Source organism: Pyxicephalus adspersus, chromosome 11, assembly GCF_032062135.1.
Source record: "Pyxicephalus adspersus chromosome 11, UCB_Pads_2.0, whole genome shotgun sequence".
NCBI lineage: Eukaryota > Metazoa > Chordata > Amphibia > Anura > Pyxicephalidae > Pyxicephalus > Pyxicephalus adspersus.
In genome coordinates this window covers 8078381-8100311 of record NC_092868.1, presented here as the reverse complement: position 1 = coordinate 8100311, position 21931 = coordinate 8078381, and the positions used below count along the sequence as shown (strand labels likewise).

Sequence of the window (21931 nt, the reverse complement as noted above, 5' to 3'; positions counted from 1 at the left end):
CACAATATAGCTTAGTATTTATATATTTATAGAATACTTTGTATTGGATTCAATACAGTTATTTTATAGTGAATCCAATACAAAATATTTTGAATTTCCCGCCACGCTCCTGTCGTCACCGGGAACTCCTGGGGAATGTCAGAACACTGGCCAGGGGACTGATCGAAGGAAGAGGACCCTGGCAGAGGATGGCAGGACACTGGAGGATCATGATGGGACTAGGTAATTCTTTATTTTTTTTAGCTACCCTGAGTATGGCTCGGGGTTACCGCTTTCAGCAGGTTTTTTTTACCCAGAGCCACACTCCAGGTGACCGCTCAGGAGGTTAAGCAAATTATTTTAAAGAAATCTACTTTCTCTCTCTTCTTCTTCTCTCCCTCCCCCCCAGTTTTGTTTGGGTCCTCAGTGTTCTCACAGTACAGGACTGCTGCTCCTGCATTGTACATGATGACATAACCCACAGAACCTTCCCACATCTGACTGATGTGACAAGCACTCTCATTCCATCGTATTGCATTGCATCGTCAGAGTGCGACTGTTTTTTGCAAATCACAAAACGCACAGGGTGCAAACAAGCCCGATGGGTGTCTATCCCTATTCCTCCATCTGTAGATTACCGGCGTCATAGGTGGAGCTTTAAAAATGCCATTGCTCTGTGCACGGTGGCTCAGTGGTTAGCACTCTTGCCTTTGCAGCGCTAGATCCCAGGTTCGTATCCCATCCAGTGCACTGCATGGAGTTTGAAAGTTTTCCTCGTGTCTGCATGAGTTTTGTGCATGGTGCGTGGTTTCCTTCCACATTCCAAAAACATGCAGTTTGGTTAATTGGCTTCCCCCATATAAATTACCTTCGACTACATTAATGACATATGACTATGGTTGAGATATTAGATTGTAAGCTCTTTTGAGGGACAGCTAGTGTCACAACTATGGACTTTGTGCAGCGCTGCTTAATATGATGGTGCTATATAAATACTGTATAATAATAATAATAATAATAATCCATTGTAGGTGATGACATTAGAATGCCAAAAAAATGGCGAAGCTACGAAATGGTAAAAAATATTTAGCATTTAACCCTTGCAATTCATAGGTAGTTTTTGGCATTACCATGCAACCTCAACCGCACCCCTTAGCAAACATGCAAGTCACACTGCAACATAGACAGCATTCAACTTCTGATAACTGTCTGCCAAAATCCAGAATTTTCTGCTCTCCAGAATTTTCTCCTCTCCTGCGTTGGTCCCTCTCACCACCCTCCCTCTGCCTGGACTGACTGGGTGACTGCCAGGGGTTTTTAGGATGGGGGGTGGTGAGCAGAGGGGTGGAGAGACACACAGGGACATCCAGAAGCTTCTGAATTCCGTCACTGCTTTGCTGGGCTGGGAAAACTGGTCACCATCAGCTATTTAGAGGGAGAGTTCTGGGCAGGGGATCAGTCAGCGTGCTGTGAGCGAGCCTGTACAGGTGAGCTAGACCTGCAGATATGTGTCCGTCTATAGTGCCCATTGCTACACCTCGTAACGCCTGCTTGCTTTATTGCCTGGGTTATGTAACCGTTATATGCTTTATCACCCTGCATCACTGCAAGTCAGATCTTTAACTGTTGCTTTTCCAAACACCAGCCTATACCAAAAAAAAAAAATTAAAAAGTGCTGTAATATAATATAATATCATATCATATATATATATATATATATATATATGTATATAATATAGTATAACCCATAGAAACAGTTTTGCATAATGACGACCAAGTTTTTATTTTAAAAAAATTCAGTAAACATCGGGAGATTTTAGAGAATTATAAGAGATTAAAGGAGAATTCATCAGCACCAATTGCAAAAGTGAAATGGAGGTGCTATTTGGTGATTTTGAGGGATCATTTGCACTGGGGCCATGCGGTAAGGTAACGGGCTACATTTGCACCAATATATGACAAAATGCATTGTTGGTGCACAGCAATGCTGACAAGGTGCATTGTCATTAATATTAAATGGCATTGAATCATAGAAATGCACGTTTGCCATACGTTGCAACAGGTACATGCCCATTTTTCTTTCTTCTGACACCCAACCACCTTTTTCTTTTTCATTTCTTTACTCCTGATAGGTACCCACCTTTCCTGAGTATGGTTAGACTGTAGGCATTGCAGATTATGGAACAACTGATGAGATACCATGGGCCTCACAGTGTTAAAAAATAAGAAATATGTTTTCGGGTGAAAAAGCTTTTGCATGTCTCAAAAAAAAATACCTACTAACAATTTTTTAATTTTTGGAATTTCATTATGTGTTAAGGAGAAACTCTGCTCAAAAGGATATCAATATATTACCCAGTAGATGTGGCGCCCCCTGGTGTTTGCATTATAGAAACATGTTAAGAAAGCTAAGGATAGAAAGAAGCAACTTTTTAGTCTGTGCAGTTAGTAAGGTGAAGCTTAAACAGAAGGAGGTCATCCTTAAAGGCAGGGTAGGTTTTTGGATAGGGCAAGCTGGGCAATTACCCAGAGCCCTATTTGGCAGAATGGCAGGGGTACATGGAGCTGGAGTGCTGTGCAGCACAATATGTAAGGCAGAATTAACATCTATAGATGTGCCGTGTGCTGAGGACTGGCCACCCATTCATTGGAACCTATTAACTTTTTATTCTCTCTACAGTGCATGGTATATGCCATTCGGTGTGTTGTCGTGCCATACAACACAGGACAAGGGACAGGGAGCATTGGGGTGCCATCCAGCATGAATGGCATTATTATTATTAATAGTAATAAACAGAATCTTTATAGCGCCAACATATTACGCAGTGCTGTGCATTAAATAGGGGTTGCAAATAACAGACAGATACAGACAGTGACACAGGAGGAGGAGAGGACCCTGCCCCAAAGAGCTTACAATCTCGGAGGTGTTTCAACACTATCAGGCCAGGCCTGCCAGAGGTTGTACTGTCCCACTGTGTAGAATCCATGAGTTCTTCTTCCACTATTTTAATGCAAAGGAAGCAGTGAAATGAAAAATATTTACCAATAATGCTTTGAAATTGCTTTTCTGTTTTGGTAAATAAAACAATACTCAGGAATTATGTAACAGTACTATAATAGAAATGTCTATGGTTATTGCTACAAGGTGGACAGATACATAGTAACCATGGCTGGGTGGAGATCAGATCTGTGAGCACAGAGGAAAGTTACTTATTAGTACAAATTGTTCCTCTGTGTCCTAAATGATAGATTGCAGCAATCCAATGTACTATTACAAATGTTATAATATATATATAAATACAGGTAGTCTCTGAGTTAAGGACATCCAAGGGCAGTTCCAATAAAGCTACGTACACACGTCAGATTTTTATCGCCCGATAATCGGCATCGGCCAATTATCGGGCGAAAATCTGCCGTGTGTACAGTCGGGTTCATGCATCGTGCACTCCCTTGTCGTTGGAAAGGATCGTGAAAGATCCTTTCCAACGACATAAATTGCAAGTGTTTACGCAGCTTAACTCGCAGAAGAAGTCATTTGCTTTTCTGCAAACTCTTGTAACTCTTTAATGACCAAGACAAACTCTGCAGTTGTTTCTTTTTGCTCCAGACGTTGTCTAGGCTCCATTAAGTTTTTTTTTTGCTTTGTTTGTGATTAACTAACAGTGAGGATTTTATACAGTAACTGACACCACGCTGACTAATATTATGTTGAGACAAACATCTAACCTAGTTGCACTAAAATATTGTACCTGTTCCGACTTACATACAAACTCAACTTAAGAACAAACCTACAGTCCCTATTTCATATGTAACCCGGGGACTACCTGTATATATATATATATATATATATATATATATATATATATATATATATATATATGTTCTAATATATATATATTAGAACCTGCAAATTACTAAATTCTGCTTCTAATGTCCTATGAGATTGCAGAAATCTCTGTGCCTCAGTTCCCAGCAATCTAAGTTCAGACGGGTGGTGAGGATGTGGTGCGTTTATTGCTTCCTGCATACAATGGCTGCAATCAAGAAGCTACAAGTTGCATCCCCCTTGCAGCTGCCCATAGGTAATAAATAGAGGTTAGTGAGTAGTTGAGTGCCGCTGCTCACCATCTAATGTTGGTTCATCAGCATGGCAGTTGGAGCTGCCGATGGGTTAATTAGAATTAACTAAGTGCTAATATAGTGTAAAATTGGAATATATTTTATTTCAAAAAGTTAAAAAAGTTTTTAAAAATGTGTGAGGATTTTCTAAAGGCCCATGTAGATCTTTTGATGTGGTCACACACATTACATAGGTTGCAGTGCCATTCAGTTACTCTAACATTGAGGCTCCTATGATGCCCTCTAGTGTTCACCCAGAGATGGTGACAACGACCTGCAGCCTCCACACACATGAAATACATAAATAAACTTTTTTTTTTAAGTTTCTTTTTTTTTATATACTTTCTATATATGATTATGTGCTTGTTGCTCTTTATTCATTCTGAATGTGAGGACTATGACTTTGGATCTCCATCAGCTGACTTTTCAGGCAGAAACATAAAGGGGTTAAATCCGGGTGACTTTTGGTATAATACAGTCCCATTAATGTAAGCTTTATTTTATGTTTTTTTTTCTTTTTGTTTTTTAATCAGTGCCATCTATAGGTGATGGATATGACACAATTTGGCCTGCCAGTTGTAGATTGACTATAGGGAAGGGAGGGGGTGACTAGCAAAATAAGGATGCACTTAGGCCTCTTCTGCCTTTATTCTCAGTAACGTGAAAGGCTTAACTATAAAAATTACTAGTACATCAACTCTTACAACAAACACCTATTAAAAGAAATACAGAAGGCTTAGTGAAGGCCCTGTGACCCAGCTAGTACCCTTTAATGGTAACCCCTTCCTAATTTTTTTCCTGACCATCTTAAGCATAAAAATGGGTACATACCACCGTTGTCTGTGTTCCTGCCTCCCTTTGGGGCATACATGAAGCCATGCCAACATGCTTTGTCACAGTCAGCCAGTGATGTCACAAACTGACACGCCCCTGAGGAGCCCCAGCCAACCGGATTGACAGCAGCTCCCACCACTGTCACGAAAGCAACTGCCCAATAAAGAGCGCAGGGCCTGCCCACACAGAGCAGAACCAGGGAAGGAAAGTAGTACAGCGCTGCGCAATATGTTGGTGCTTTATAAATCCTGTTTATTAATTATTATTAATAATAATAATAATAATAATAATAATAATAGTAATGATAGCCATTTTGTGATCGCCACCTATATACAAATTTGCAATACTTATTTTTTTTTTCCAAAATTTTTTATCTCTTTTATAGCTACGCTTACGCATACATTTTGGATAAAACATTAAATGTTATAATCTTTAAACCTCAGTAACCAATCGATTTTTGGATGAATGCTGAAAGTTGATTGGGCAACGTTTTTTTTTTTTTCCTTTCTTTCTTTGATTAATCATTTGTCCCACAAGATTCAATAATAAAAACAATCCTATTACCCATCAGATAAGTGGATGATACTCTAAATAGGATGATTTTAAATCATCACAATTATGATCGTAATATCAATCAGTAATACCATCAAAAGAAAATCACATATTGCACATCTAGCATAACTCCGGGGTAAGTTCCATCATTTTATGTTCAGCTTAGCATGGAACATTATTAGATTGATTACACTAAAGAATGAGAGAAAATTATAAAAATGTAACAGTTTTTATTTGTTCTTTCAATCAAAATTTAACTCAATTGGGAAATTGTGCGCAGGCAGCATTGACCAAAAAAGTTTTGAATTACAATCGCTCTTCATGATTGAGCATAAGGAATTTTCCAAGCACAGCTGCCAGTGATTCTAAATAAAAAGTTTGTGATCCCTCCATTTGGTGAAACAGCATCTCTATAATGTGACGCTGCCCTTTCCAAAGTGATCAGGTTCCCCTTTAGCCACGAATGTGTGAAATCGTCCTCCCCTGGTATATTGGAGATCTGATTTCTGGAAGCAGTGACGTGTTATGTAGTGGAAGCTTCCTGCACCTCCCTCCCTCCATATCTGATGGGCCTATGTCCCAGCTCTGCCTTTCGGCCTGCAGCCAGGGGTGTCTTTCATTCTAGAATGTTCCTCGGCTCTGTTTTCACATGGCACAAACTGGAACCTGGACAGATTCTGCCACCACCAATAATTTATTAGCAATGTAAATCTTTTATACTTTGCCATGACAGCTTTCTGTGATTTATAACCTTCATTGTTACACCAAGCCAAAGCTTTACTCTGTCTATAGGGAAATCACTTGTTGTTGTTGTAACATTTACATATTTTATTTTACCTTAACTTATTTGCTTTGTTTTTGCTGTATAGTATTTTACAATATGGCACTGCATCATAGGTAGGCATAGCCACTGCAGGATCATTACATCTGGGCTACTCAAATTTCCCCTAAAATGCAAACAATGTGGGGTGTCCTTGGGGCAATATGTGTAAGGGATTTCGCAGAGGTCAGTGTGCATGGAGGGAAGGGTAAGTGGTATGATTATGAGCAGTAGGTGCAAGAGGAGAGGCCATAGATATGATGGAGAGTAGTATGTATAGGAGAGGTGTACAATATATAGGACAGCAGGGCACTATGTACAGGAGAGGAGTGCCATAGGTATGTCAGTGGGCAGTATGTGCAAAAGAAAAATTCTATAGCTATAAGAATGTATGGTGTCATCTCCAGTATGGGGAGAAGAGGAGTATAAAGGTATGATGGTGAGCAGTATGTGCTGGAGAGCCATGCAAAAGGTATGGCAATAGGGTACTATATGCAGAAGTGAGGTGCCATAAGTATGACAGTGTGCTGTATGTGCAGGAGAGGAGTGCCATGGGTATGACTGCATTGCAGTGTGTGAACAGGACTGCTATAGCTATGAGAGTGAGACAAGTATTATAGGTATGATGAGCAGTATGTGCTGAAGAGGCATGCAACAAGTTTTGGCAATAGGGTACTATATGCAGGAGAGAAGTGTCATAGGTATGGCAGTGGGCAGTATACAGTATGCAGAAGATGAGTAACATAGGTATGACAGCACTGCAGTGCAGCATTGCGGTATGTGCAGATGAGGACTGCTATAGGTGTGAGAGTGAGCATGTATGTGCAGGAGAGGAGTGCCATAGGTTAAACAATAGTGCAGTATGTGAAGGACTGCTATTGCTATAATAGGGAACTATACGCAGGAGAGGAGTGTCAGAGGTGTGGCAGAAGTGCAATTTGTGCAGGAAAGGAGTACCATAAGTATGACAGTATGCAGGAGAGTAGTGCTATAGCTATGATAGTGAACAGTATGTACAGAAATGGAGTAATATTAGTATGACAGTGGGCAGTATGAGTAGTAGAGGCGTGCCAGCAGGGGGTGCACAGGAGAGAAGTCTGGATTTGCAGAAGAGGGGTACCTAGGGTATCTGCAGGCAGCATTTGAAGGTGAAGAGCTTGGGTTAAGACAACAGGCAAAATGTATAGAGGAAGCATGCCAAAGATCTGACAACAGGCAGTATGTGCTGGAGAAGAGTGGGTGGAAGGACAGGACCTGGGTGCAGGATCATGCAAAAGTGATGAATGTGGAGGGTATGACAGGAGTAGTATGTACAGAAGAGGATTTTATTTTTAGGGGGGGGGGGGGTATATGACAGGCAGAATTTTCTGAAGAGGAGTGTCGAGGCAATGATAGGGTTTAACTTTGTATATGATGGGTGGCTGTACACACTATAAGCCTGGTTATGTTATTAGTGTTGTGTGTCTAGGGGAGACATGGCTGACCGTGCAGATATTTTTACAGAGCCAGAAAAAACATTATCTAGAAAGAATAGTACAGTGATGAGTCAGGAGAGCTTCACACAACCGTTGTGAAACAGCCAACCATAATGAAGCTCTTTGCTAAAGAGGGAGATTACTAGATCCATGATAACTACCAATCGGGTTTTATGAATCCAAATATTGTTGGTGGGCATGGATAAGATGAGACATATCTATCAATATCATTATATAGCCAATATAAGGAGATCTGACCATCACAATTACCTACATGGCCACAAGCATGTGGGTCAACCTCCAAATACTAATCTCCTCCGTCAAGGTTCTGTAGATCCTACAGTATACAAAGATATTTTAGAGAAGCCTTGTGATAAGTTTTATGAAGACTATTTTCTATTCCCGGAAGACTGTTACTCTTTAAACAAAGCCAGTTGATGATTTTTGGAATGAATTAGAATGAATTGTAAGGTCTTCTCATCCAGCATCACTACCTGACCTCACAAATGCTTTTTTTCTGCCTTATCCCTACTAAAACCCATCTTTAGACTCTTACCCCTAGTCTTCTTACCCCTTACCTGGAGCTTACTACACATATATTTTTAAATAACTTCCCCAACTGTCTTCTAATTGGTTTGGTGAAGTCAAAAGGACTTCATGTTCCATTTTGGTGGCGGGTGGTCTTTCCGTAGTGCAGAATGTGGCTATGATAACATTCTGTAATGCCTTACTGTGAGGACAGGCTGGTGCGATTATCCTCCAGATTATCCAGGTGTATCCATGATTACCTGGGCTCAGAGGAAGTATATTGAATGGCAATGTCCATCATTCAACTCAGAAAAGCTTCATCTTCTGGAAGAGAGGACTTTCAATGGAAAAAGTATCAAATAAAAAATGAGTATAGTAGTTTACGTTGCTTCTTTAAGATAGTTGACAAAAATTCAAATACAAATTTACCTGAACTTTAGTATGAAATGTTGTAAACCAGAGCAGCCAATACAAACTTATTTTACTGAGGTCATTTAATGTTGTATAGAGAAAAAAATGTATGGTTGGTGTTCTTTACAAATTTCAATGTTGCAATATATTGTGCAGTCTATGTATTTTATTATTTATTTTAATGAACATTGCTGCTTATTGCATAGATGCTCATTTGATTTTTTCATTGATAACATTGTGTAATCTGAAATTCTGCTTTAATTACATTACTGTCCAATAGAAATGTATATTTCCAGACTGCAATTAATTGTCACAATAATTGTTGAATGTTGATCACCTGTTTTCCATTTATTTATTTTACCATTGGGTTGTGTAGCTGGTATGGGCTTAAATATTTGGCCTAGTTTTTCTTTCATAAAATTTGCCAGTTTCACAACAGGAAACAATGCATGTCAGTGTAATATGATTATAATTTTAATTACGAAGATTTGTTTTTCAGTTTCAGTTCAACCATGGTAATTGTTTGATATCTGCCAGATTCAGCCCAACAGCAACAAAATGCAATTGGGTTTACGGTCGTTAGTAGGAGAAGATTCTTAGATGGGCTCAAGATGGGAACCATAAAAAATGATTATACTGTTGTCATATCCTGTCAGTAGTTACAGGAAAACTTTTAAAAACCCAATTTCAGCCTAATTTCCTGTTTTTTTTTTAATTTTACATATGCCACCGACATGGGAATTAAGAGAAAAGCTAACCACCAAGCCAATCAAAACTTGACAATGGTCTTAACTCTACTTTTCCCCTTCTTTCACTTTTTGTTCAGTTGACACTTATCAACTGAACATTAAGTGAGACTCAGACTGACCACTTTGGATTTTCCATATGTGTGTTATAAGTACAGATTTTGGGGAATTTGGGGATTTGGGATTTTTACCAAAGGGGTTACAGATAGCAACAAATCTGACAGGATTTAGGCCTAGGCAACTCTTTCCAAAAAACTAAAAATATGGCTTCAACTTGAACTTTAATCATTAACAGAAATGTATTGCTGTAAAAAAAGAAAGAAAGAAACTAAACCTAGATCTCTAACTTTTCCAACATTTTCATTTCCTCTACAGAGATACCATGTCTAAGGGTCCAGCAGTAGGCATTGATCTGGGCACTACCTACTCATGTGTAGGTGTTTTCCAGCATGGGAAAGTGGAGATTATCGCCAATGACCAAGGAAACCGTACCACCCCAAGCTATGTGGCCTTCACAGACACCGAGAGACTTATTGGGGATGCCGCAAAGAACCAAGTGGCCATGAACCCAACCAATACCGTTTTTGGTAAGCCTAAACTCTGTTCCAGTTTTGTTTAAGGATTTTACTTTTAACTGCACCGAGTTATTTCTCATTTGCTTTTTATGTCCTTTTAAATGCAGTTTTCAGATCGTTCTGTAAATGAGCATCTCGAGTGAGAACAAAAGGGAAGGTCGTCTACAAATTATCATAGATGGAGTAGAGTTTAGTTAGTTTCACTGTGGGAAGGGCTGTCTGTTATGAGCTTACATTTCTTTAGAGGGGTAATTGCTGTTCCGCTTTTGTTGTGTCAAGATATATAATAGGTTTACCCACACCAAACTTGCTTTCATCACAGACGCTAAACGTTTGATTGGCCGACGTTTTGATGACCCAGTTGTCCAGTCTGACATGAAGCACTGGCCTTTTACTGTGATAAATGATAGCGGCAGGCCTAAGGTTCGGGTGGAATACAAAGGAGAGACAAAGACATTTTATGCTGAAGAAATCTCATCTATGGTCCTCACCAAAATGAAGGAAATCTCTGAGGCCTACCTGGGAAAAGTGAGTTTACTAAGACAAGTGATGGCATCTCATACATATGGCAGCCCGAATCAACTGTTCTCTGAGTTGAGTGATGGAGGCATCTGATCACTATCGATCCCTTTAGGACAAGACGGGGTGGGAGGGAATTTTATCTTGCTTCTGCTCCAGTCTCCATATTATACAGTACATAGTAGAGACAGAAAGTTCTTGCCTTTGGAGCACACAAAACAATCTGGCTTCTTCATGGTAGGGAAAGATTTCAGCAGACTAGATGTAAAAGACCAAAGTGTGCCACAGTGATTGCTGGTCATTGTGAAAGTTGAGTGTTCTTCAAAGATACGGCTTATTGTGAAGCACTTTTTAACATCATGCAGCACCAGCTACCTTTGTGACTACTTCCATTTGATCACATGATTTAAAAACCTAAAAAAATTCCTGTTGGAAACTAGAATCAAGCTGGAACCTGAAAGGGAAACAGGTAGCTACTGTATATAATACCCATAGACTGTGGGTCCCTCTACACTCAATGTCTGAATAGTCACCAGCCCAACAAACTCATTATTATTATTCATTTTTATGTAATATATTTTAGGTTTCTATGGTTTATCCAATTATAGATAGCTATACTTATTATATATCATGAACCTAATATATGATGTCAAATTTTCAAAAACTTTAGTGACTTGACCTTTGTATTTTTTCCATTTAGACAATCACCAATGCAGTGGTCACTGTCCCAGCTTACTTCAATGATTCTCAGAGACAGGCAACCAAAGATGCTGGAACCATTTCTGGTCTTAACGTTCTCCGTATTATCAATGAACCAACTGCAGCTGCCATAGCCTATGGTCTGGACAAAAAGGTAATAAAGAGTCATAAAACCAGCATCGAGATTAGATGCAAACAAAATGGGTTCAAGCAAATGATTGGAAATCTGATTCCTTAAATGGCCTTGCAATGCAAGGATTGTCAGGCACCAATAACATCACAAGCTCATCATCAAGTGGTCTTGCTTTCCTGATACAACAATGGACATTACATGAGCAGACTTTTAAAAAAATGTGAATAAAGTTGATCTTAGATTTTGGTGGCAAATCTATTCAGTCCAAACTTTAGTTCTTTTTTTTTCTGGTAATTTGGATTTCCAAAAGATTCATCATGGAAAGGGCTCAAAGGCTTAATTTCTCAGCCTTATATTTGCTTTTGCTATTTAATGAATGCCCTCAGGTTGACTGTCAGTGCGACTATGTCCCGCTGTTCTGTCCTAGTCTCTCTGAAAGAATCCATTTTAAATAACAGTGAGAAACCACCAGTAAATGTTTGGTGTCACATTATATATTTCTTTTTTTATATCCAGTACCACTTTTTCCTGGTTCATGGTGTTGACCTTAGTTACAATATTGTACATAATTCTAATTTCTGTGGAACTAATTTTTTTCTTTTCTGTAAATATCTAGGTGGGTGGCGAGAGGAATGTCCTGATTTTTGACCTTGGGGGTGGTACTTTCGATGTTTCCATTCTTACAATTGAAGATGGTATTTTTGAGGTCAAATCCACTGCTGGAGACACCCATTTAGGTGGAGAGGACTTTGATAACCGCATGGTCAACCACTTTGTCGGAGAGTTCAAACGCAAGCACAAGAAAGACATAACAGAGAATAAGCGTGCCATTCGTAGGCTGCGTACAGCCTGTGAACGGGCCAAGCGTACTCTGTCTTCCAGCACTCAAGCCAGTATTGAGATAGACTCTCTTTTTGAGGGCATTGATTTTTACACATCCCTCACTCGTGCCCGGTTTGAAGAGCTCAATGCAGATCTGTTCCGTGGAACTTTAGAACCAGTAGAAAAGGCTCTTAGAGATGCCAAGCTAGACAAGGCTCAGATTCATGATATTGTACTGGTTGGAGGGTCCACTCGCATTCCAAAAATCCAAAAACTCCTGCAAGACTTTTTCAATGGAAGAGAACTTAACAAAAGTATTAACCCAGATGAGGCTGTAGCCTATGGAGCAGGTAAGACTTATATTCTGCATTCACACAAATTACATCACCAAGGTATAATACAATTTGGAAACTGACATGGCACCAGTATTGAATATTTGCTGCTTATAGTGATATTTGTTGTTTTACTGTAATCAAGAAAATCCTACTCTGACATGTGCAAATTGCCTTACTTGAACTATATTAGAAAGTAAATTATATCTGGAGATAGAACAGAAAAATGTTAAAATGGTTTGGACAGATTTAAAATTAGTTAAAACCATTTTTGCCCATTTGCATCTCTATGAGGTGAAATATCTTCACTTTTTTCATTTCCATAGACACAACAGGAAGTAAGGGCAACTCTTCAAAGTAAGGAGAATTGACCCTTTACCTTTGACTAGGCAATGCATCAATATTATCATTCCTCACTCACTTTTAATCCTGAGGACAATGGTTCTACCACTTAACTACTCTATCCAAAAAGTAAAAGAAAACATTTTGGATTAAGTTTACATAAAAAACACTTAAAAGTTTAAAATAGGAAAGTGTTGGAACTTTTTATCTTGTTTATATAGCTGTCAACCCTATTATATGTCTGTTCATCCTGAACTGCTACTCTACTTATTGGAAAGAGGTAGTGATGCTGATTCATTTTTCAAAGAACAAGCTATGGGCAACCATAGCTTGAACCAGAAAAAACATGTGCAACCTATTTTACTGTGCAGTTTGTTTGTGTAAATCATAAGACTGCCTATATAGAATTACAGATTCTTTGGCAAATGACCAGTTTCTTGCAGTATTAGCATCACGGAATCGAGTCTCAACCAGAACGCTATTTGCATGATGTTTGTTACATAGTTACATAAGTTGAAAAAAAAAGTCCATCATGTTCAACCACTAGGAAAATAAACATGTTCCAAATAAAGCCCTGTAGACATAGTAGATCAAGAGGAAGGCAAAAAAACTCTTATAATCCCTAGTTTATATTGCTCCAACAATGGAAAAGAATTCTTCATGATCCCGTGGATTGGATATTCCCTGCATCAACAGACTCTGTTGTCTTTACTTTAAAACTGTAATAACTACAGTACTAAATTATATGATTTCATTGACGTGTTTGTATTGATTTTCCCCTTCTACGTAGCTTAGACTATGTTATTGATATACAACTATAAAGAAGGGGGTACATTAGATTGTAAACTATTCGAATGCATACAGAATTATGCTTTTGATATGCGTATATAGCTTCTATTTGGATTTCAGCTTTAAGCTAACAATTTAGACAGTAGAAAGGAACCCACAGCAAGCGCCAGTTATTTATTGTTCTGGTTGTTGTGAACATTTATTAAAATCTGCTAGTTGTGTAACTTCAATTTGGATATCATCACCCTTTGCGACCTGTAAAGATTCTTCTAGTACTTATATTTTATGGGAGATACAATAACCACATGATGTCTCGTTACATTTAATGATTAAAATTCCATTCCCCTGACATTCTGCTATTTATTATTATATTTTAATAGCTGTTCAAGCTGCAATCTTGTCTGGTGACAAATCAGAGAATGTTCAGGATCTTCTGTTGTTGGATGTCACCCCTCTATCTCTTGGTATAGAGACGGCTGGAGGAGTTATGACAGTGCTAATTAAACGTAACACCACCATACCCACCAAGCAGACCCAGACTTTTACTACTTACTCCGACAACCAACCAGGAGTCCTTATTCAGGTAACTGGAATCGATAGAATAGTAAAAATGAACATTTCATGATAGAAACACAGGCTTGATAACTAATATTATTGCAGATCATGATGAGGCCAAAAATAGGAAAAATCAAATAAAAAAAAATAAAAAAACCAATAAAAGAAAATCAACAAATGGGCGCTTTCTTGTTTTAGTGACAACAGTACGAGACAGCGCAGCTAATGACAGAATTTTCAATGCCAAATTATCGTCTTGGCCAAAAAAAAAAAACATTTGCATAGGGTTTAAGGATTGGCATGTGGATTGGGGTTAGCATTCTTCTTCAACAATTAACTGCCAAATCAGCATCAACAAAGCAATATTTATTGCTGTTTTTGTTAGGAAATTGGGTTTGGAAAAATGTTGATGATGGTAAAATTGTTAATATGAATGGGAAATTAATTTTACCTAAATTACTTCACCCATTTCATAATGGCAATGAAGCACCATAGTTTGCCCCCTGATTTTACAATAAGAACTGGAAAGCAAAACTAAACTAGTAACTAAAACTGTAACTAAATATACATTCAATAGTTTATACATGTCATGTAAATAACCCTGTCTGTAAAATGACCAATATGTTGCATAGTAGCATTTGAGTTTAAATGAACTTTTTGACAGGTGTTTGAAGGTGAAAGAGCAATGACCAAAGACAACAACCTTCTGGGAAAATTTGAATTAACTGGTATCCCACCAGCTCCACGAGGGGTACCCCAAATTGAAGTGACCTTTGACATTGATGCCAATGGAATTATGAATGTGTCCGCTGTGGATAAAAGCACCGGCAAGGAAAATAAGATCACCATCACCAACGACAAAGGTTAGTAAGGAAAATGTGCAAGAAGGAAGACTTAACAATTCCAAGAGGGCATCAACAATGAAAATTGTCACCCAAACTCAAATATGATCTGTCTGTACTAATATATTTATCACATGGATCCAAACATGAGCTAACAGGCAATGCCTTCATTGGTCCCAGCAGACATAGGATCTATTAAACGTTTTGATTTCCCTGGAAATCAAATTTTCTTAAAGTCCATGTATAAGAAAAAATAAAACATAAGTAAAAAATCTCTGATGGACACTCCCCGGACACATTTCCCCAGCTTTTATCTCTCTATAAATATATTGGAAGTAATACTAACATACCGAAAACTAGAGCATAAACCCTGGGTTCAACTCACAACATTCAAAAATATTAAAGGAATCTATGGCACTCGTAGAACTTGTAAAATGTAAATTGTGATACTTTAATATGCTAGTTAAGCTGCTACTATTTTTTGCTTTATAACTTTACTTCTGTGAGTGCTTCAGATTCCTTTGATATATATTATATATATATATATTATATAATACAGTGGGTATTTGTGCATAATGTATTTTACGCTCTATTTTTCAATGCACATCATTGCAACACATTGCATTGGACCCATTAAAGTGCAACAAATCTCTCCCTTAAAAAACTCACAAGACAAGTGGTTATTGCAAATGAGGACAGGCGATGTTCCTTCTGCAGTAGCTATTCTTACCTACCTGGTTGGCAAAATTTGCTGAGCTGCTCATACATGGGAGGTACATTGGGCAGCCAATCCATATGGCCCAAGATCATGTCCATGATGAAAAGAAGGAAGTAGATGGAGACCCCTGCAACGAATGAGGACAGGTGAGTATCACAGTTTTAATTCCACTTTATTTGACACTGTTTTTTTTGCATGAATTGTGTGTATATACACTCTTTAAAAAAAACACTTTAGGGCATTTTCAAACTTTAAAGCTGGTAACATATACCCATTGGTATATTGTACATCATTTATAATTTAATGTATGTTTACAACATTTTCCGACAGGCCGCCTTAGCAAGGAAGAGATCGAGCGTATGGTCCAAGAAGCAGATCAATACAAGTCCGAAGATGAAGCCCAAAGGGAAAAGATCGCAGCCAAGAACTCTTTGGAGTCTCTTGCCTTTAATATGAAGAGCACGGTGGAGGATGAGAAACTGAAAGACAAAATAAGCCCAGAGGATAAACAGAAAATCCTTGACAAGTGCAATGAAGTAATTTCCTGGTTAGACAGGAACCAGGTATGTATTTATGCCCTCTGAATGATTTACTTATATTTTTGTTGGGAGTCACGAGTGCTTGGGTGGAAACTTTAAACAAATTATTGTTTTTCAACACATTTTTCAAAACAGTCATTACTGCAACAGACTAGAAGGTTTTCTTTCATCTAGATACTTTCTCATGCATGGAGTATAAAAACTCCATCACTGGCATGAAATCATCAGCAACTGAACAATTATTGTTTGACCATGACCATGACCATGATATAAGATGGTTGGCTTGGTAATTCAATAACTGTTCAATTGCTGGCGAGTACATACAATTAACAATTGTATGACCACATTGACCTTTAGAAAACGTGGTGGACATAGTTATATATTAACTATTCTTGCCCATATTGATAATGCTACCATTTTTGCCCTCGTGAGGTCTTCAAGATTTTCCCACATGCCTAAATGTGCCTGCAGCTGCCACACAAGCTGTTTTATAAATATTACAATTTTGCTCAGCTAAGCAATAATTTCTATATTTATAGAGAGGAGGAACATGTGGTGAACGATGGTATTGGAACAGGATTTCTAGAATGTTTGATATATCATTACCTTCAACCTTATTTATGTATTAATCATCTTCTGGCCCCATAGGCATTGAATTACATGCAAACAGGATGCACAAAGTATTGTTTACTATACAAAACTGTAATTGTCTACATTGTCCTATGATTTCATTTATAAAGCCTCAAAAAGTTTTTCCTGCTCATGCAATATCTGAACTCGGATTCAGAGAGCCCATGTTCCACTCCGAGGGTAGAATAGTTTTTAATCTAGTGGTTATCCCCTTCAATTAGAACTATCTTTCACCACTAATGGCCACCGAGTCGAGCCGTCTCGTACATGGACTCATTCTACGTTCTGTGTCAGCCATTTGTTTTTTAAAAAACAAAAATGATTTGCCCCAATTCTGTGAATTATTTTCTATGTTTTTTCATTGCAATATCTTGAACATTACAAACTGCTGTTCTCATTTGCGTCTCATTCGATCTTGTCTTTTAAGATGGCTGAGAAGGAGGAATATGAACATCAGCAAAAGGAGCTGCAAAACCTCTGTAACCCTATAATTACCAAGTTGTACCAGGGTGCTGGTGGAGCTGGAATGCCTGGTGGGATGCCCGGTGGCTTTCCTGGAGCTGGTGGCAGTGCAGCTGGTGGTTCTTCCGGACCCACCATTGAAGAAGTGGATTAAGAATTTCACCCAGTCAAACTTTGCAGCTGTTTACAGGTCATGGTCACCTTTCAGAATCCACGGGCTTTAAATGTGCTTTTGATACCTAAAGAGACTGTTAAATCCTTATTTGTCTGCACAACCTCAAATGTCCCCTTAGATGAGACTATATTTTTGGTTGACCAGTATTTGTACACCTTTTATGCCTATTGATGTCTAATAAATTTCATTGCATTTAGGCAACAAGATCCTGGGATTTTCAGCTCTATTATAGTCAAGATTTTTTGCAGAGCTTGCAATGTGTGAATGCAAGGCTCTCATACATAGTCAAACATTGAAAAAGCACCCCCCCCTTATATACAATACATTGCTACAAATAGATTTCAAGTTTGTTCCCATTATGGATACTTATGTGGAGATTTAAAAAGACAAATTTCCCCCACCCTCCATGTACCTTTAGAAAGGGCATGCAGCTGTTTTTCACACTGCTAACTGCAAAGTGCTTGGCAAGCTAAACATCAGCTATGAGCTCATTATTTAGGTACTCAGTGGGCAGTATTCCCATTGGCTGGAGTTTGTCATGGGTGAGTTCTTCCCTCCCAACTACCAGCTACCGGGAACACTACACCTCGTCTTACAGCCAAAGCTCACTTTGCTATAATCAATTTGTTTGAATGGAACCATTGGGATGAGCATGCCAAGAGCACTGAATACCTTCCCAGGATCATTAAAAGTCTTCCACTGGTCTTCCAAATGATTGAAATATACATAAACCCAAGAACAAAATTATAACATATAGTAGCCTATTAGTCTTTTTTTTTATTTTTTAGGCTTGGTACATTTTCTGCAGGTTCATGAACATACATCTTGATCCTGCTATAGATTCAATGTTCTTCACTTCACTTCCCTTCCTGAAAATAAATTCTCAAACAATGCTATCCCCCTTCAAGCTATTTTTGGTAAACTATAAATCCTCCACCCTCTGTTAAAAGGAGATGGAGAGACGAGGATGTGTAGTCAGTAGAGCAGGCTAGGTTTCTTCTTCATACAGTAACATAGGTGAGCATAAAAATATGCAGCCAACATACATAAGGATTGGCAAGATTTTTTGTTTTTGGGTTTAAGTAAAATTTTTAATTACTCATTGGGACCATTAGTTCTTATTTTTGTGTCTTTTTTTTCAGATATTAAACCTATTTATATGTAAGTTCCACTGTAAATTTTCACTGTAAATTTGCCAGAAAGAAAAAAAAGCAAAGTCATTTCTTCAAGGTGGTGGTAACATTATTGTTTTTATCATCTATTATGAACAATGTAAGTAATATAATTACTTGTAATAGAGAGCATTATTTCAAGTATAAACAGCACAAAAAGTTTTTTTTTTAAATAATGAATGACACTGCATCTGGAATCCAGCTACTTTCTGGCTTTCAGTTTTAATGAGTTACTAAAATGACTTTGGGCAATGTACTGAAATTAGGCAATGACAAGGGCTGGAATAACCAGTTTGTTTCACTTTTTTATTTATTTCTCATAATCATTCTGCTCTATAGTAATGAAATAATCACATAGAATGTGCAACACACAATCCTATCTATTAGGTCCCACTTTCATACTTGGATTAGACCCTTGCAGTGGTAATAAAAAAAAAGGCTAATGAATAATGGAGCCTTCCTATGGTTGCTGGTGAGGAGAGCAATTTTTAACATGTATTCAATTTATTAATTTTTTTTCTTTCCTAAATTTTCTACTATTTAGGCTAAGCCAGGGCTACACCATCAAAATCTTAGAGACAAAGGTCCCAGAGCAGAAATGGCTTTTGTGTGCCACTGCAGGAGGTCAAATACTTCATCAGTTGGCCATTGAGCTGTCCAAAATGATAGGCTTGATGGTCAAGTAATAAAACACACGTTGCAGGCTGAAAATGTTGCTGCTTTTTCACGAAAGTTGGTTAGTGTTGACAGCTCCCAACTGGAAACATTTTTACCTACTAAGGTTCCCTCTAACTGATTTGCAATATAACCATTTGATAAGGAATTATGTTTATAGTGATACATAATGCCAAAGGTACTGAAAAGAAAACATTAAAGGTTCACATACAGTACACGATAGCTATTTTTTTCCTGCAGAATGATTGAGTCATTGCTTTCTCAGGGCGTGTTTACTTGGAAGGTTAGAAGCTGGTTAAGGCAGTGGTTATGAAGCAGTTGATGGCCTGTCCAACATCAATTGGCTGCTCCCCCTTGTTTTATGATCAAAATGAATACGGATGTTTGGGAGGCAAGATTTGATGAGTGGTTGACAGGCATTCATCAACTGCGGGGGTAGATCTCAAGTTCTTGGGTACAACTTGCATCCACCAGTTGGTTATTCCTATGGACTGGTTATGTGGTTATAGACAGCTGATCACCATGTCAACTGGCTGCTCCCCTTTGCTCTACCATCAAAATGAATAAGAATGTTTAGGAGGCAGGATTTGATGAGGGTTGACAGGCATTCATCTACTGAGGCGATATATCCCAAGTTCTTAGGCACAACTTACAGCCACCAATTGGTTATTCCTTTTGAATTGTTTATGTGGTTATAGACAGCTGATCACACACATTTGTGAAGTGTTAACTGCATTGCTTGTACAACTATCCATGTAAACAAGTTCTGATGACTCCTTCTGCACCCCCATTACCGCTTGATGTTTCCACTGCCCCGAGTGGGACAGTACCACCACTTTGATAACTACTGGTTTAAAAAAGGGCTAATTTTCACTTGTCCTTCTGTGAAGCTTACTGCAAACCAAAATGTGTTGGTATGAGTTGAGTAAATGTTCTTGTATGAGCACCTTTCATCTATGTTCTATACAAAGCACATAGTGTACCAACAATGATTCACCAATATATATCGCTTTATATATAGCTATATATTATGCTGTACAATACTATATACAATACTAAAAAAAAAAATTGTTTCTCCTTTTCTGCCAAGACCATTACTTCCTTTGATGTCTTCCTCCTGTTTGTAAAGTATATTTCTTACAGTGTCTCCTACGAGAAGTATGGTGACCAATGTGCCAAATAAACCAATTACCATCTGTTACAAAGCTAATAAAATTCTATATAAAAGCCATTGTTATTATGCGTTTCCTATTTCAACTGATTAATGATTGTATATTTAATGCTGTGGGAAAGGTATAGGAAATAGTATATGGATTATAGGTTGGGAAAAAAGACACTACGAATTTGCAAGTTTATCCTTTGCCCAAATCAACTATTTATACAAGACAAAATTTTATTTGGATCCTTACTGAGATTGGTCAATCCACCACAGCCACTGATGTAATTCAGACCGAGAATGTGCCATGACTATGATTACATAGTAGACGTCTAAGATCATTGTGGAGGTATTTAATATTTAATCTATAATCTGTCTCCTATTTGACTACAAGCTTTTTGCAGCTGATCGTAATCTCAGTGGGTCTGATTTATTAAAGCTCTCCAAGACTAAAAAGGATACACTTTCCACGGTGAAGCTGGGTGATCCAGCAAAGCTGAACTGGATTTCTTAAAATCATTTTCTATTTGTTAGCAAACCTTTTTAATTCTGGACTTGATCCATTCCAGATTTTTTGGATCACCCAGCTTCACTGATGAAAGTGTAACCTCTCTAGTCTTGGAAAGCTTTAATAAATCAGGGCAATAAAGCAAGTATATGTAAAAAGATATTTGGTTCCTCACAATTCATTTTTTTCTTTGGCAAGTTCTAAAATTATGTTTGAAATGAAAATAAAACAGATGCATTTTATATAAGCGTTGCAGGTTGTTTCAATGATGGTGGTGTGTATGGGACCTAGTGCAGTCAGTATTAATGCTGACCAGCCAGTTTCATCTAATATTCTCTCAAGACTCATGGGGGGAATGTTATGACCTGGGGTTCCTTCTACAAAAATGGTAATAGTTATTATTTAAACACTAATATTTAATGTACAGCGCTGCGTAATATGTTGGCACTATATAAATCCTGTTTAATAATATCAATAATAATAATAATAATATTAATAGCCCAAGTGTTGTTCAGTCTTTTTACAGTGATCACAGATGATACCATCATCTCTGTTCCTGACACATTTCGCCAGTTGGCTTCTTCAGGGGACTTTAATGATCACGTGGTTACCAATTTACCAAAACTGGTTATAGAAGAGAGAAAGAGAGGTGTGTTTTGTGTTACATTGGGATGGCCTGGGAATAAATGTGGAGGGAATATTTTGTATATGGTAGGAAAGAAATTTCATTAGGAGTGATGGTTGAGTTGCTCAGGTTTGTTAATCTTCAGTATATAGTAGCTTATAGCTGTCTTTGGAATGTACGTAACTCTGGGAAGGAATAA

At 38.0% G+C, this 21931-nt stretch overlaps 1 protein-coding gene across 2 annotated transcripts; it reads left to right on the top strand.

The window, feature by feature from the left end:
- The first annotated feature begins 1314 nt into the window (after nt 1–1314).
- On the top strand, nt 1315–20674 carry LOC140340325 (heat shock cognate 71 kDa protein-like). 2 transcript variants are annotated; one of them, XM_072425428.1, is made up of 9 exons: nt 1315–1466; nt 9840–10051; nt 10362–10567; nt 11259–11411; nt 12007–12562; nt 14056–14258; nt 14895–15093; nt 16121–16353; nt 17387–20674. In XM_072425428.1, the coding sequence occupies exons 2-9, from the start codon at nt 9847–9849 to the stop codon at nt 17573–17575; spliced, it is 1944 nt and encodes a 647-aa protein (XP_072281529.1). In that variant the 5' UTR covers nt 1315–1466; nt 9840–9846; the 3' UTR covers nt 17576–20674. The 2 variants fall into 2 exon arrangements, with proteins under 2 accessions (XP_072281529.1, XP_072281528.1); XM_072425427.1 differs by lacking the exon at nt 1315–1466 and adding an exon at nt 6119–6189.
- The last annotated feature ends 1257 nt before the right edge of the window (nt 20675–21931 follow it).